At 63.3% G+C, this 14939-nt stretch overlaps 1 protein-coding gene across 12 annotated transcripts in view; it reads left to right on the top strand.

Moving 5' to 3' along the window:
• The window catches only part of LOC138817710 (unconventional myosin-IXb-like), a 67260-nt gene that overhangs the window by 45159 nt on the left and 7162 nt on the right, over positions 1-14939 (top strand). For 4 of the 12 annotated variants that reach the window (XM_070008288.1, XM_070008286.1, XM_070008295.1 and 1 more), the window contains exons 11-23: positions 922-1043; positions 2880-3021; positions 3231-3435; positions 4469-4547; positions 5827-5916; positions 7065-7181; positions 9452-9491; positions 10707-10829; positions 11452-11532; positions 12058-12168; positions 12305-12427; positions 13191-13507; positions 13767-14543. In XM_070008288.1, coding sequence (XP_069864389.1) covers positions 922-1043; positions 2880-3021; positions 3231-3435; positions 4469-4547; positions 5827-5916; positions 7065-7181; positions 9452-9491; positions 10707-10829; positions 11452-11532; positions 12058-12168; positions 12305-12427; positions 13191-13507; positions 13767-14543 — 2327 coding nt within the window. The remainder of the gene's footprint in view (positions 1-921; positions 1044-2879; positions 3022-3230; positions 3436-4468; positions 4548-5826; positions 5917-7064; positions 7182-9451; positions 9492-10706; positions 10830-11451; positions 11533-12057; positions 12169-12304; positions 12428-13190; positions 13508-13766; positions 14544-14939) is intronic. The other 8 variants (XM_070008291.1, XM_070008296.1, XM_070008298.1 and 5 more) reach the window with 5 other exon arrangements.

Raw genomic sequence — 14939 nt, 5'->3', positions numbered from 1 at the left:
TGTGCACTCAGGCCTCCGTGTCCACTGGGACCCGAGTCCTGGGCACCTTGGTGTGTTCCCCTCCTCCAGCTGTGGTCACAGGGTGTATTAGCGGCGTCATCCAGGATTTTCTAGGGCAGTCATCTTCCCTTGTGTTTATCCACTGCTCCACGTGTGCCCTCCTGGGTGTCATGACTGGGTGAGTGGTGATGTGGGTGTGCCTGGTTCTGGCTTGCTCCTGGTGTATGTGCGTGCGTGTGCGTGCGTGTGTGCGTGTGTGCAGGGTTTCATTCTCTGGGAAGCTGTGGTTTGCTGGGCAGGGAACACGCTGCTGTGCGCTGAGCCACGGGCGGGAGAGGGACAGGATGGACACCAGGCTGAGGTGGCCGTGGGCCGCTCCGGACCCACGCCATGCCCGTCTTGCTTACGTGTTGACGTGGGCGTGCTCACGTAGCACGCGTGTCAGCGGTTGGCTGTCTGTGGCTGGAACAGGGCTCGAGGCGGCTGCCTTGTGAGGACGTTAGCTCTGCAGCTCAGGCTCGCGGCCGGTGTCCCACGCGGGGTGGCAGCTGACCACTGCTGACCCAAGGCGTCGTCAGAGCCCCTGAGGCCCCTGCCACCGGCCTGGAGGCCAGGGAGGACCTCAGCTGCCCTCAGCCACCAGGCGCCAGGCCCTGCCTTTTAAAGGGCTAGACACCAATGCACAGACTGGCAACACATGGAGCCCTGGGCCCTCATCCCCAGCACCTCAAGTGGTAAAACGCCACATCCGAGCGGGACTGGAGGAGTGGCCCGAGCGGTAGAGTGCTAGCCCTGAGCAGGAGAGCCCAGCAGATGTGAGGCCCTGAGTTCAAGTCACAGGACTAGTGCACGTGCACACACGTGCTCATGCACACACACACACCCTGTCTGAGGGGTGCTGGCCCTCCCCTCCCCCCACAGGAAGAGTACCAGAGCGAGGGCATCGCCTGGCACAACATCGACTACACCGACAACGTGGGCTGCATCCACCTCATCAGCAAGAAGCCCACCGGCCTCTTCTACCTGCTGGACGAGGAGAGCAAGTGAGTGCCCGCCAGCGTCGCACCCAGCCCTGGGCCCAGCCCGTGCGTGTGTGCACACACACACGCACACAGTCTCACGTGGTCTCAGCCCCAGCCCTGAGCCTCGTGTGTGTAAAGTGCAGCTGGCTGCTGCAGGCACTAGCACACACGTCTCGGGGCCGGGCAAGGCTGGAAGGACAGCTAAGATCGGGGGACCCTGCCCCACTGCTTTCCCGGGGTAAGCCGGGTGGCTGCAAACAGGTTGGCTCTCAGCCAGGTCAGGGCGCAGCCTTGGTGCTGGGGCCAGCCGAGCCAGCGGCCCCAGCCGGTCCCTGGGGGCTTGGCCTGTGGTGAGGCCGAGCACTGTGGCGGGAGCACTCAGCGGAGAAAGCTGCCCTGCCTCACAGAGTGCCCTGCCCCTCAGCCACGCCCCCACGACCTAACTCCTCCTCAGGCTCCGCCTCTTAAAGGCTCCACCACCTTCCAGGCCTTTGCATGCCGGCCTTGTTCTCTGCAGAGCTCCTAGGACAGGACAGTTCCTAGCTCTTCCAGCCTCCAGGGCTCTGTGGCCTGCAGCTGCCTCTTCCTGACCGTGCCTCTGTCTCCCTGTCCTCCCTCCTCTTCCTCTTCCTCAACGGACATCAGACACATTGTACAGCACCCACTGTGATGCCTGCTTCCCTGGCGAGCGTTCTAGGGCCCTGTTCCCATGGAAAGTCCCCTCTGCAGACAGGGTCACACCTCACGACACCCCACAGGGCTGGTGGGGTCTCACCCCAGTGCCTCAGACCAAATCCCCGCTCAGGATGGGTTGGACGCGTCGCTTGCTCTGCCGCCAACTCGGGTGGAATGCATACACGGAGGCAGGCTGAGCGGCCCTGAGATGGGTGCTCGCCAGTCCCGGCTGAGTACCTGCCTGGCGCAGCAGAGACAGACGGACACAGACAGACAGACAGACAGGGGGAGGTAGGAATTTCCAGGGCTCGTAAGCCAGGCCCGGCTGATCAGTCTTGGCCTCTTCTGTTCTTTTTCTTTTTTGTCAGCCATGGGGCTTGAACTCGGCCTGGGCGCTGTTCCTCAGCTCTTTAGCTCAAGGCCTAGGCGCAGTCTCTGAGCTTTTGCTCAAAGTCAGCGCCGGTTTTCTGGTTGTTTATTGGAGGTCAGAGTCTCACAGACTTTCCTGCCCGGGCTGGTTTTGAACCGCGATCCTCAGATCTCAGCCTTCTCAGTAGCTAGGATGACAGGCGTGAGCCGCTGGCACCTGGCTGCGTCGTCTTCTGTTCTCTGGAGGTTTTAGTCCCTGCACTCTGACCTTTCTAAAAACGGTCCGCTACCATGGCGTAGATCTTCGCAGCTGAGTCGTGTCCCCAGCTCCGCATCCCCCACTTCCTGCAGTGCTGAGCCCCCGCCCCGGGCATCTGCCCGCGCCTGGCGCCGCGGTGCGCAGTGAGGCCACGCCCAGGCGGAGTGCGCCCGGCCGAGGGCGGCTCCTGCCAGACAGCCGGGCACGGGGAGCACGGCCCCACCCTCGCCCCCCTCTCTCCATCCAGGGCACAGGGGGTGACCCCCCCCCCAACCTGGCGTGAAGGTGTAGATGATCCAAAACCCGCAGCCTCTCCAGCCTGAGGTGGTTTTGGAGGCTGCCTGCAGTGGGCCCGTGTCCAGGGCTCAGCTGGCACAGATGTTCACACGTCCCCAAGCCCGGGCGGTGGGCAGCCAGGTGGGGGTGGGCGGGGCATGCGGCTGGCCGCACACAGAGCGCTGGCCTTTGCTGCCCCTCCCCCCCGCTGCCCTGAAGAGGGAGATGCCACCTGCCACCCACCACCATTCTGCCCTGAAGCCGTGATCTCTCCCCAGCTTCCCCCACGCCACCAGCCAGACGCTGCTGGCCAAGTTCAAGCAGCAGCACGAGGACAACAAGTACTTCCTGGGTACCCCGGTGCTGGAGCCCGCCTTCATCATCCAGCACTTTGCAGGCAAAGTCAAGTACCAGATCAAGGTGCGGGGCCCACCCGCCCGCATCCGGGGGGGGAGAGGGGACAGCGCACCAGGCTGCCACGTCTTTGGATTGAGCTCTCCGTGCAAGCCAGGCTGTGGGATAGGTTTTTGGGGTGCACAACGAGTCCCTAGCTCTCGGGATGGCCCTGTCCTGCCCGTCCCAGCCCTTTGACCTCTGGGGTGACGCTGTGCCTCCCCCGTCCCCGCCAGGACTTCCGGGAGAAGAACATGGACTACATGAGGCCGGACATCGTGGCCCTGCTGCGGGGCAGCGACAGCTGCTTCGTGCGTGAGCTCATCGGCATGGACCCCGTGGCCGTGTTCCGCTGGGCTGTGCTGCGCGCCGCCCTCCGGGCCGTGGCCGTGCTGCGGGAGGCAGGGCGCCTGCGCGCAGAGAGGGCCGAGAGCGCAGCAGGTAGGGGCGCCCCATCCGGGCACCGTGGCCCCATCCACGCGAACCCAGCACCCAGCTTCTGCTGCCAGCTGGCTCCAGAACTTTCCAGTCCCTCAGACGTAGCCACAGTGGTCCTTCAGTAAGGACCTCCACAGAGCGCAGAGTCTGCACGTGCTCCGTCCCTTTGGTCACATGTCATCTTTGTGAGGAGTCCCCCCCCCCCCCCAAACTTCACCCCCCCACCCCCCTGCCACAGCAGCCAATAGTTACCATGAAAGCACTTCTTGTTAGGCTGTATTGTTTGGGACTAAGTATGAGAACAAAGATCTGAGGGCCTGGCACAGTGGTGTATACCTCCAATCCCAGCTACTTGGGTAGCCGTTTGAGGTAAGACCCCATCTCACCCGACAGGCCCGGTGTGGTGACTCATACTGTAATCCCACATATGTGAGAAGCCACAAGTTGGAGGATTGTGATCCAAAGTTGGTGCCAGGGACAAATACAAGCGCTCTGAAAAATAAAGCAGAATGAGGAAAGGCAAGACTAGGGGTTTGGGTTAAGTGGTAAAGTGTCTGCTTAGGAAGCGTGAGGCTCTCAGTCCAAATCCCAGTACTGCAAAGAGACAAAGAGAAAAAAAAAATGGTGGCAAGCAGCCAGGCGTCACCGGCTCAGAGCTGGAATCCTAGCGTGCAGGAGGGCTGAGGTCGGAGGATCATGGTTTGAAGCCAGCCAGGGCAGAAAAGTCCTGGTGAGACTCTAAATCTCCATGAACCACCAGAAAGCCAGAAGCAGAGCTGCGGATCAAAGTGGTGGGACTCTAGCTTTGTGCAAAAGAGCTCGGGGACAGCGCCAGGCCGTGTTCAAGCCTTAACACCAACCTAAACAAACAAAAACTAATGGCAGGCATCTGTGGTGAGACACAGCGCTGGTGCTGTGTACTTGGGAGGTGAGGCGGAGGAGGATCATGAGTTCGAGGTGGTGCGAGCACTTGCCCGGCTTGCGCCGGGCCTCGGGGGTGTGGGAGCCCCTCACAGCAGCGTCCCTCTGTCCCCAGCAGACGCGAGCAGCCCTGGTCCCCAGGGCCCCGGAGAGCAGCCCAGAGCGGCCGGCACCCCGTCGGAGAAGCTGTACCGGTGAGCAAGGCCTTGATTGGTCCACTCCACAGCCGTTAGAGAAAGTAGCCTCGGTGGAAGCTTCCTGAGGCGCCTTGTGTCCATGCCACGGCCACCCAGCAGCCTGTGCACCGGAAGGAGCAGAAGGCCGCTGCTCGGCCTCCCCTGCTGCGGGGAAAGCGGGGCAGCTCAAGCCGGAGCTCCTAGGAGGGCCCCTCTCCCCGGCCCGGGCAGCTGTGCACTCGCTGAGCATGCGCAAAGCCTGGCGTCAGGGCTTGGGCGGGTGGAGCAGGCCGGCAGGCTGCGCACGGGCTCGGGGCTGCCCGTCCTGGACTTTTTTTTTCCCTTCAAGGTTCACAAATTCCCAAAGCAGGAACTCCCCAGACTTTCCCTTTGAAAGTGAAAAGCAGTTCATTTTCAGCCTCTTCGTCACAAAACTTCAGGGAGTCTTTTTGCTGGTGGTGGTGGTCATGGGGCTTGAACTCTGGGCCCGGGCGCTGTCCCTCAGCTCTTCAGCTCAAGGCGAGCGCTCTACCCCTTGAGCCACAGCACCACTTCTGATTTTCTGGTGGTTTATTGGAAATCAGAGTCTCATGGATGTTCCTGCCCAGGCTGGCTTTGAACCCCAATCGTCACGTCAGCCTCTTGAGTAGCTAGGATGACAGGCGGGGGCCATTGGCGCTGCTTCTTCAGGGAGTCTTGAAAGCAGGCAGCGGAGTTAGGGCTGGCCGCTGGTTAAGTGACCGTGTGAGGCACAGTGCAGCATCTGCTTTTAGAAAGGGGTGTCCTGGCCCGTGCTGGGGAGGAACTTCACCCGGTCTAGGGCAGCCAGGGCACACAGGCGGATCTGGTCTCCAAAAAGAGAAAACAATCCTAGTTGACCTTTTTTATTCACAAAAGATAAAAGAACACATTCCTCCATGTGCCGCTGTTTGTTTTTGTTTTGTTTTGTTTTCTTCTGCCAGTCCTGGGACTTGAACTGTGGTTCTGGGCGCTGTCCCTGAGCTGCTTTTGCTCAAGGCGAGCACTCTACCCCTTGAGCCACAGCGCCACTTCTGGCTTTTTCTGTGTATGGTGCTGAGGAACCCAAGGCTTCATGCATGCTAGCGAGCGCTCTACCACGGAGCCGCCTTCCCAGCCCATCCTGCACGTGCTTCTGCGCTTTGGAGTTTTCCATTTTTTTCCTCCTGTTTGGCTGAGCCGTGGCCTGTGAGCGCATGCGCGGCAGGGTCTCCCGCCCGGCCCGCGGCGCCGCCCCCGGGACCCGGGAGCTGAGCTTCATTGGCCTTCTCCCTTGCAGCTGTTCTATGCTAGATTTCTCATTTGACCGCTCTGAGGAGTTGGATAGGAGCACTTTTGAGGACATCATTGCTTTCTGTGAAAGCAAGAAGTAAGTAGAAGACAGGGCTCTTTCCGCCTGAGACCAGGGAGGCACAGCTCACCAGCCACCTGCCCGGGCCATGCAGGGCAGAGGTGAGGGCAGCGTCCAGTGCTCAGACGCCGATCAGCCGGGGGGGGGGGGGGGGGGGGGAGGGGTGCCTGCAGGCGCCCCGAGCGCTCTGACGAGGCCCAGACGTGACGGTGGTGACTGTGCCTCCCTGGAGGGCGACGGGGCGCAGGTAAGTGCCGCTGTGCTTCCGGGCACTCGCGTGGTGCCTGGAACACAGACGAGGGGCCACTGATGCGCACCCCCCTCCCCGCCCAGGCCAGCAGCCCACAGATTAAGCATGACTGACCACTAAGGATGCTGGGACGTGGCTTGGCAGCCAGGGGCGTGGCCTGGTGGGAAGGGTGTGGCTTCGTGGTACAGTGCTTGCCTAGCAAACACCAGGCCCCAGAAAGATTTCAGTTCTAGCCCAGAGAGCAGTGGCTCACGCCTGTCATCCTAGCTACTCAGGAGGCTGAGATGTGAGGATCAGGGTTCAAAGCCAGCCCGGCCGTGAGACTGATCTCTAATAAGCCGCCAGAAAACTGGAAATGGCGCTGTGGGGTAGAGCAATTGCCTTGAGCTAAAGAGCCGAGGGCCAGCGCCCAGGCCCAGAGTTCAAGCCCACGACCCAAAAAGAAACCGATGCAGAGAAAGGGCTGAGATGTGTAGCATTAAGCGTTGGGGTACCTGCCTGGCAAGCACAAGACCCTGGTCCCCCAAAAACTCTGGGTACCACTCTTCCTGGACTGGAAGTTCACCTCAGCACGGCTGGCTCTGTCTGCGGGGTGGATGGCCAGCAGGTGCGGGCGCACTCCCGCAGCCTGCCCTGCACCTTCCAAGCCCTGCGCGGGGCCTGGCCGGACCCGGCCTGAGCAAAGTGATTTCCCCCCACCACCACCCCCAGCTCACGGCTGCGGTCCACCAGCCCCGCACCATGGGGCCTCTTACGGTGTCAGGTGCCCTTCCGCGCCCCTGTCCTCTGGGACGGGGACAGCGGCCTGCCTGGGGGAGGCAGCGGGGGCCACCTGGGACTCGGGACGCGGGGTGCTCCGGTGGCGGGCTGCAACTCCCCGCCTGCTCTCTGACCCCCGACCCCTTCCCACCCTCAGCGATTTGTATAACCAAATCATCCAGAGTCTCAAAGGACTGCCCTGGCAGGGTGGGGACCCCCGGCGACTCCTCCGGTCCCTCAGCCGGCTGCACAGGCCGCCCCACACCTTCATCCTGTGAGTCCCGGCCCCCCGCGCCCCGCCCCGCACCCCGCGCTTCACTCCCCGCCAGCCCTCCATCCCGAGCCCTGCCCCCCGCCTTGGTGCTGGAGCCGCATTCCTGCCGCCAGTCCCCCTTGCCCAGTACAGCTGGGGAAATGGGGGTGGCCTCTGCACCCCAGTCCAGCTTGCCCAGCAAAGCCCCCCTTGTGTCTGGTAGAGGACTCGAGACTCCAGGTCCCATTGCAAAGTGGGGTGCTGGCCTTCAGGCCGGGGGACCCCCTGTCCTACCCCGCCAGGGGCCATCTGGGCTGCCAGCATGTGGCCAGGGCTCTCGCTCGGGTTGAGCATGGCCGGCCAGGCCCCCGCTTGGCGGCTGACCAGCGCCTGCAGCCACAGGGGACTTTTTTCTTTTCTTTTTTTTTTTTTTTAATGCTTTGTCTTCTTTTTCCTCTTATCCAAAGCTGGGGTCTTGCCACCTACCCCAGGATGCTCACAAGCCGTTTTCCTGCCTCAGGCTCTCAAGTTCTAGGACTGCAGGTGGATGCTACCATGCTTGGCAAAGAAGCAGTTTGTGGGGGGATTGAGGGGTTTTTGTTTGTTTTTGCCAGTCCTGGGGCTTGAACTCTGGGCCTGGGCGCTGTCCCTCAGCTCTTCAGCCCAAGGCTAGCACTCTACCACTTGAGCCACAGCGCCACTTCTGGCTTTTTTGTGTCTGTGGTGCTGAGGAATCGAACCCAGGGCCTCAGGCATGCAAGGTGAGCACTCTACCACTGAGCCACCTTCCCAGCCCATGGAGGCGGTTTTAACATCCATTTCTTTCTGTGTAGTGAAGTAACGGTCCAAAGAGGTTTGAGGTGTACGTCGAGTTCTGTGCGGTGCCCTCGATTCTGACCACCGCTCCCCGTTCTTCATTTTCCAAACCCTCCCATCCCAGCCCTCCAGTCGTGTGGTTGGGTTTTGACGTCACTGGATGTAATGCTAGCCCTGGCGGCCGTGGGCCCCGCCCTCCCATCACACCCGCAGCTGCTCTGCCTTGGAAAGCACTTGCGGCTGCAGGCTGGCGCTGGCCTTTTCCTCGGCGTGCAGTGCGCTACAAGTAGCCAGGTGTGGCGGTCCATACCTGTAATCCCAGCACTGGGGCTAACGCAGGAGGACTGTGAGTTCCGGGCCAGTCTGGGCCGCATAGTGACACCCTGTCTCAGAAGTCCATGCCAGCCAGGCCCTGGTGGCTCACGCCTGTCATCCCAGCTACTCATGACAGATCTGAGGATCGTGGTTCACAGCCAGCCTGGGCAGCAAAGGTCTTGAGACTTAGCTCCAATGAACCACCCAAAAAAACAGAAGTGGCTCAAGTGGTAGAGCACTTGCCTTGAGCTGAAGAGCTGAGGAAAGGCGCCCAGGCCCAGAGTTCAAGCCCCACGACTGACAAAAAAAGAAAACTATAAGTTCAGTAAGAGCTCCAGAGCTGTCCCGTCTACCTTGGACTAAAGATGCCACTTTCTTTTTCCTCTCACCTGGTAATCAAGAAGGCTCTGGTTCAAACCGAGGGCCGAGTCCCTAAGCAGACCCAGTGCTAACAGTATGGCCCAGCATAGACACAGGTTCTTTCTAGAACTTAACCACTGGCCCGGCAGACACTTGCCCTGCCCTGCTCTCTTTCTGATTCTTTGCTTGTGGTGCTGGAGCTGGAGTCCCGGCGTGGGTTTGCTGTAGGAAGCCTCTGCCACCTGGCCCAGCCCCCCGTTCTTTGCTCACGTTGTTTTTTGCCCAGGCCAGCCTCCGACCCCGGTCCTCCGACCTTCACCCTCTCGGGTAGCTGGGATGACAAGCGAGCCCGTCACACCTGGCTGGCTGCTGAGGACGGGGTCTTGCCAGCTTCTGCCCGCGCTGGGATTACAGGCAGGAGCTGCTGCCGCTGTAGCACAGTCCACGCTGCGGGTTGCTAAGCACGGTCCCTGCCCCAGCCCCAGACTCGCTCCCCTCTCCTGTCCACACAGGTGTAGCCCCCAAGGGGTCAGGGGGTCCCCCCCAGCTTCCCCCTCTCCTGCCACAGAGCACAGGGGCAGAGCAGGGCCTTGGAGAGGCAGTGCTGGGCACCGGGCTGCCCTGGGGCGCTGGTTCACTGTTCTGTCCTCTCTCTCTCCCCCCTCCCTCCCTCTCTCTGTCTCTGTCTGTCTGTGTGTCTGTCCGTCGTGATCTAACCCGCCAGGGTGGCTTGCTGGACTAACCCCACCCCACCCGCCTGGCCCCTGTTGTTCACAATCCCGTTTTTACTGTTTTGACAGGAAGAGTAAAGGTACCAAACAAAAGCAGATCATTCCCAAGGTAAAGCCGGCGAAAACTCGGGGGCGGGGCGGGGCTGGGGGCCCTTGCCACAGCAGCTCCCTTCAGGCCTTCCGCACACAGCGCCCTCTTCCGTGGCTGGGCGGCAGCGCACCCACGTTCATACACATGCATACGTACATACATGCATACGTACACGCGTGCATACGTACACACATGCATACGTACACACATGCATACGTACACACATGCATACGTACACACATGCATACGTACACACATGCATACATACACACATGCATACGTACACACATGCATACGTGCATACACATATACACACACACAGTCTGGGGGTGTCTCCTCCACCCACGGGCCATGGACAGGGCTTTGTCCCCCGCTGTAGGCCTGGATGGGGCAAGCCCATCCTGGGGGCGCTTTCTCATTTGGAGGATCTGCAGAGATAGGCTCCCCGCCCACAGCAAACCCATGGTACCGGAGCCACGTCTGTGGTGGCTGATCCCACGCCTGGGGCTGAGGCCGCCCCCACAGCCAGCTCACCCACCCAAGCTACTTGGGGAGACTCTCAAGTTTTCCAAAAAAGCCTGGGACTAGAGGCATGGCTCAGCAGTAGAGCACCTGCCTGGGAAGTACAAAGCCCCGAGTTCAGGACCACGGCCCCTAAGAACAGAGAGCCAGGGAAGAGAAAATTACAAAAATTCACTGGGCGCCGGCGCTCGCGCCTGCATTCGAGCCACTCGGGAGGCTGAGATCTGAGGCTCGCCTGCTGCTGAAGAGCCGAGGCTCGGCACCAGGCCCGGAGTCCAAGACCCAGAACGAACCCAAACAAAATCCTTTTCATTGTCCCCTACCACAAAATTCCTAGAACCAGCAGGCTGCCAGACTTGGGGTGCGCACGTGCACATGCGCACCGTGTGCAGGGTGGGCCCAGGCTTGCTGTGCGCACCAGCTCGCCGTGTAGCGCCGCCTGCTGTGGCTCGCCGCCTGCCCTCGGAGCACATCCCTTGCCGGGTATGGTGGCACCTGCCGCACTCCCAGCACTGCGGAGGCTGGCCGGGAGAAGGGGAGTTCCGCGGGGGGCTCCCAGGGGGAGGCCGGCAGCGGTGGCCCCCACAGCCATCCCAGAGCGGAGCTGAGGTGCCCGGTGGGCAGCACGTCCCCCCAGCACATGCCAGGCCCCGCTCCTTCCCCTGGCTGTGCCTGGCGGAGGGCAGGCCGGACCCCGTGTCTCTGTCCTAGAACCTTCTGGACTCCAAGTCCCTGAAGCTCATCATCAGCATGACACTGCATGACCGCACCACCAAGTCGCTGCTGCACCTGCACAAGAAGAAGAAGCCACCCAGCATCAGCGCTCAGTTCCAGGTGAGGGTGCCCGCAAGCCTCTCCACCACCACCATCCCCCACACACACACGCACACACACACCCCTGCTCCACCCCCAGTGCCAACCATGCCCTGGTCCAGAGCCACCCAACCCTGTCCTTAGGTCATGTTGCCCTTGTCTCCCTGACTGCCAGGAAGCTCAGAGACATTGTTTTCGAGGCATCCCCTAGTGAATGTTTCCACTCCTCCCTACCCCTCATCCTCGGCTCTTCAGCGGTGACATCATCATTTCCTTTTCTTCTGGTGGGAGGGATTGAACCCAGAGCCCAGTGCCGAGTCCGGCCCTTTAGAAATCCTGAGAAGCAGCAGATGGTGGCCCAGGTGGTGGCTCGGGTCGTGGCTCAGGAGCAGGGTCCTGGTTCTGTCCCCCCGCGGGGCTGACAGAAGCTGCTCCCCCAGGCACCCCCACCCCAGTCCCCGGGACTCGCCTGGCCCCCCCCTGCCTGCTGCCACCAGGGCCAGGGCACAGGTGGCTCTGGAACGGGTGCTTGCCAGCCCGGGGACACCCAGCGGCTGCCCTGTCCACGTGCGGTGCCCCCAGGGCCGGTGGCTCCCGTGCGGCCCAGCTCACCGGCGCCGTGCCCCCCCCCCCCCCCCCGCAGACATCCCTGAACAAGCTCCTGGAGGCCCTGGGCCAGGCCGAGCCCTTCTTCATCCGCTGCATCCGCTCCAATGCCGAGAAGGTGTGTGGCTGGCAGGCATCAGGGGCAGAGGGTACCCACACCCCCGAGATAGCCCCGGATCCATGGGCTGTGGGGTGGGTTAGGAGGAGGGTGTCCAGTAACGCATCTGTGCTGCACTGGGGGGAGGGGCTGCCCTTCACATGCCCCAGAAACAGCCGGTGCAGGGAACATGCAGGCAGGGGCTAGGGACTGGGGGTACCCAGGCTGCCGGTCCCCAGCATCCCCCCCCCCACACCGTGCCTCACTGGCAGAAGCTGAGTACAAGCCTGAGTTCAGGTCTGTCAGGAAAGACCTGTCAGGGGCCAGCAGGCTTTGGAGGAAGGGGCATGTGGGGCCCGCCTGTAATCCAAGCCAGAGCATGGTGACCAAGGCCAGCCTGGGTCACAGAGCAAGCCCGGCTCAAAACCACAGGCGCAGAGAGAAGAGGCTGCTGCGGTCCAGCCCTGTCCCCCCAGGGCCCGGGCCCGGGCCTCCGGGGCGTGGCTGCCTCGGTTTCCCCCCCTGACCCCCCGCATGCCATTCTAGAAAGAACTGTGTTTCGACGAGGAGCTGGTGCTGCAGCAGCTGCGCTACACCGGCATGCTGGAGACCGTGCGCATCCGCCGCTCCGGCTACAGCGCCAAGTACACCTTCCAGGTAGCCGCGCCGCGCCGCACGCAGGACCCGCGGGCCCCCCTGCGCCCGTGCCAGCTGCACCCACGGGGCTGGGGGCGGGGCTCTCGCCGGCCGGAAGCTCACTCCCGGCCCTGTCCCCACCCTGCCCGCACCCCAGGACTTCACAGAGCAGTTCCAGGTTCTGTTGCCCAAGAACGCCCAGCCCTGCAGAGAGGCCATCGCGGCCCTGCTGGAGAGGATGCAGGTGGACAAAAGGAACTACCAGATCGGGAGGACCAAGGTCAGCCCGCCACGCCCTCCCCATGCTTCCCCTGGCCCCTGGGGGGGGGGTCACAGCACGCGGTGTTGGGGCACACGCAGCAAAGGTCACATGGCGAGACCGGAGCCAGAGATGTGCTGGCGTCAGACTCTCATAACTACCTGCTCTCGAGCGGACTGATGGGTCCCAGGAGAACCACACCAATCCCAGAGATGCGATGACTTCTCGCAGAGCTCTGCTTGGTACCGGCCCCACCACCTCCACGCTGCCGTGCACCCCCTACCCCACACCCCCTCCCTTGCAAGACGGCCCACGCAGCCACGGTGCGGTGCCAGCGGCGGGTCTCCCAAGCCGTCTCTTTCGGGCGTTTCGAGGTCTTGTCGGCATTGTTTGTTCAGTAGGGGATGCAAGCAGGGCCCTGCCCACGCTAGACACGCACCCCTCCGCTGAGAACGAGTGCTCCACGCACGGTCACCGGAGCCCCCTCCCCCAGCCCACTGGCCAAGGGCAGAGGCCGAGCTAAATGCGCCTGTGGGGAGGAAGGCCGTGGCGGTGGAGCATTACTGTGCCCGCAAAAATCCCACAACTCTGCAACCCACCGCCCGACCCTGGGCGCCAGGACGGGTACAGAGGTGGGGAGGGGACAGGCAGAACCTGCCAGGAGGGGCCCCGTCTGGGGGAGCTGGGTCCCCTGGTGGTATTGGAAGAACGTTCTGGAAGCAGACGGGAAGTGTCCCGCCCGGGCTGCAGCCAGGGTGCTGAGCCAGGTCCCGTGTGCCCGCAGGTCTTCCTGAAGGAGACGGAGCGGCAGGCGCTGCAGGAGACGCTGCACCGCGAGGTCCTGCGCAAGATCCTGCTGCTGCAGAGCTGGTTCCGCGCCGCCCTGGAGCGGCGCCGCTTCCTGCGCACCCGGCGCGCGGCCCGGCTGCTGCAGGCGCTGTGGCGCGCACGCCAGGCCCGCCGGGCGCGGGCGCGGGCGCGGGCCGCCGTGGTGCTGCAGGCCGCCTGGCGGGGCTTCCTCCAGCGCCGGGCCTTCCGCCTGCAGCGCCAGCGCGTCATCCGCCTGCAGAGCCTGTGCCGCGGCCACCTGCAGCGCCGCAGGTGAGCCCCCACACACACCCGGGGACCGCGCGCACCCTGTCGATCCCGGGTCTCATACTGCAGCCCTGGCGGGCCTGGAGCTCCGTCCTCTGCCGCCGCCTCCCAAGGAGCCAGAATTACAGGCGTGCAGGCTGTACTGGGCCTCCAGAAGCATCTCTCAGAGACGTCACGTGGAGATGCTCGTTGGGGGTGCGGTGCTGGACCTCCCTTGGTTCTGGGGTGGTGGGTCACAGCCTCTGATCCTTTGTTCTCGCACCAGCTTTAACCAGATGATCTTGGAGAAGAAGAAGGCCGAGGAGCAAGCGCGGGAGGCCGCCACGGAAGGCGCCGCCCAGGACCAGCCGGGCCCCGCCGCCCGGCAGGACTCAGAGCCGCTGGCGGTGGAGGCCCCAGCCGAACCCCCACCCCCCGAGAAGGACTCCGCGTCCCAGGGAAGCGTGGCAGCCGAAAGCCATGACAAAGCCCCGAGCAGCCGGGAGAAGCGGGAGTCCCGCCGGCAGCGCGGGCTGGAGCACGTGGCGCTGCAGAACAAGCACAGCCAGCTCTGTAAGGAGGACTGCACCCTCCGAGAACCTTCCGGAAGGGCTGTCCCGCAGCTGGGAGAGAGCCTTGCCGAGGACAGAGTGGGGGTCACGGAGGACACCCCCTTGGACGTGGCGGCAGAGACCATGGACAGCACCGAGAGGAAGTGGCCCATGGAGAAGCCGCGGGTCGAGCCGGACACCGCGGCCTCGGGAGACTCGGGGGCGCCCCCTGCCGGGAGCCCGAGCCCCAGCACCCCACAGAGGCCCACCAGCCTGGCCCTGGCGCCCACCAGCCCTTGCGAAGCCCTGAAAGACCAGGAGGGGGGGAGCAGCAGCCCCAGCGGCCCCGCCCACATCCAGCGGTACCAGCCCCCCGCCGCCGAGCGCCTGGCCGCCGCCGTGGAGCTGTGGCGGGGCAAGAAGCTGGGTGCCGGCGGGCCCAGTGCCGGGCAGAGCCAGTCCCCGGACCTCAGTGACCCGGCCCGGCCCCCCGGAGCCATCACGCCCACAGAGTGAGCCCACCCTCCCCCGGGGCTCGGTCCCCCTCCATGAGCACCCCTAGGCCTCAGGTTCCATCAACAAGTGGGGTGCACAATAGTCATCCATGGGTAGAAGATGGGTGGATGGGTGATGGGTGGGTGGGTGATGGTGGGGGGGAATGGTGGAGGGGGGGATGGTGGGTGGGTGATGGTGGAGGGGGTGATGGGTGGGGGGGATGGTGGGTGGGGGTGGAGGGGGGGATGGTGGGTGGGGGATGGTGGGGGGATGGTGGAGGGGGGATGGTGGGTGGGTGATGGGGAGGATGGTGGGTGGGTGGTTTGTGGGTGTGGTGCAGGGATGGATAGAACAGGAACGGTGGATGGGTTTGGTGGAGGTGCTGGGAGGGGTGGAGGGAATGGGACGTGCAG

Source organism: Dipodomys merriami, unplaced genomic scaffold (assembly GCF_024711535.1).
Source record: "Dipodomys merriami isolate MVZ:Mamm:240054 unplaced genomic scaffold, mDipMer1.0.p SCAF_70, whole genome shotgun sequence".
NCBI lineage: Eukaryota > Metazoa > Chordata > Mammalia > Rodentia > Heteromyidae > Dipodomys > Dipodomys merriami.
This window is presented reverse-complemented; position numbering and strand designations above follow the sequence as displayed.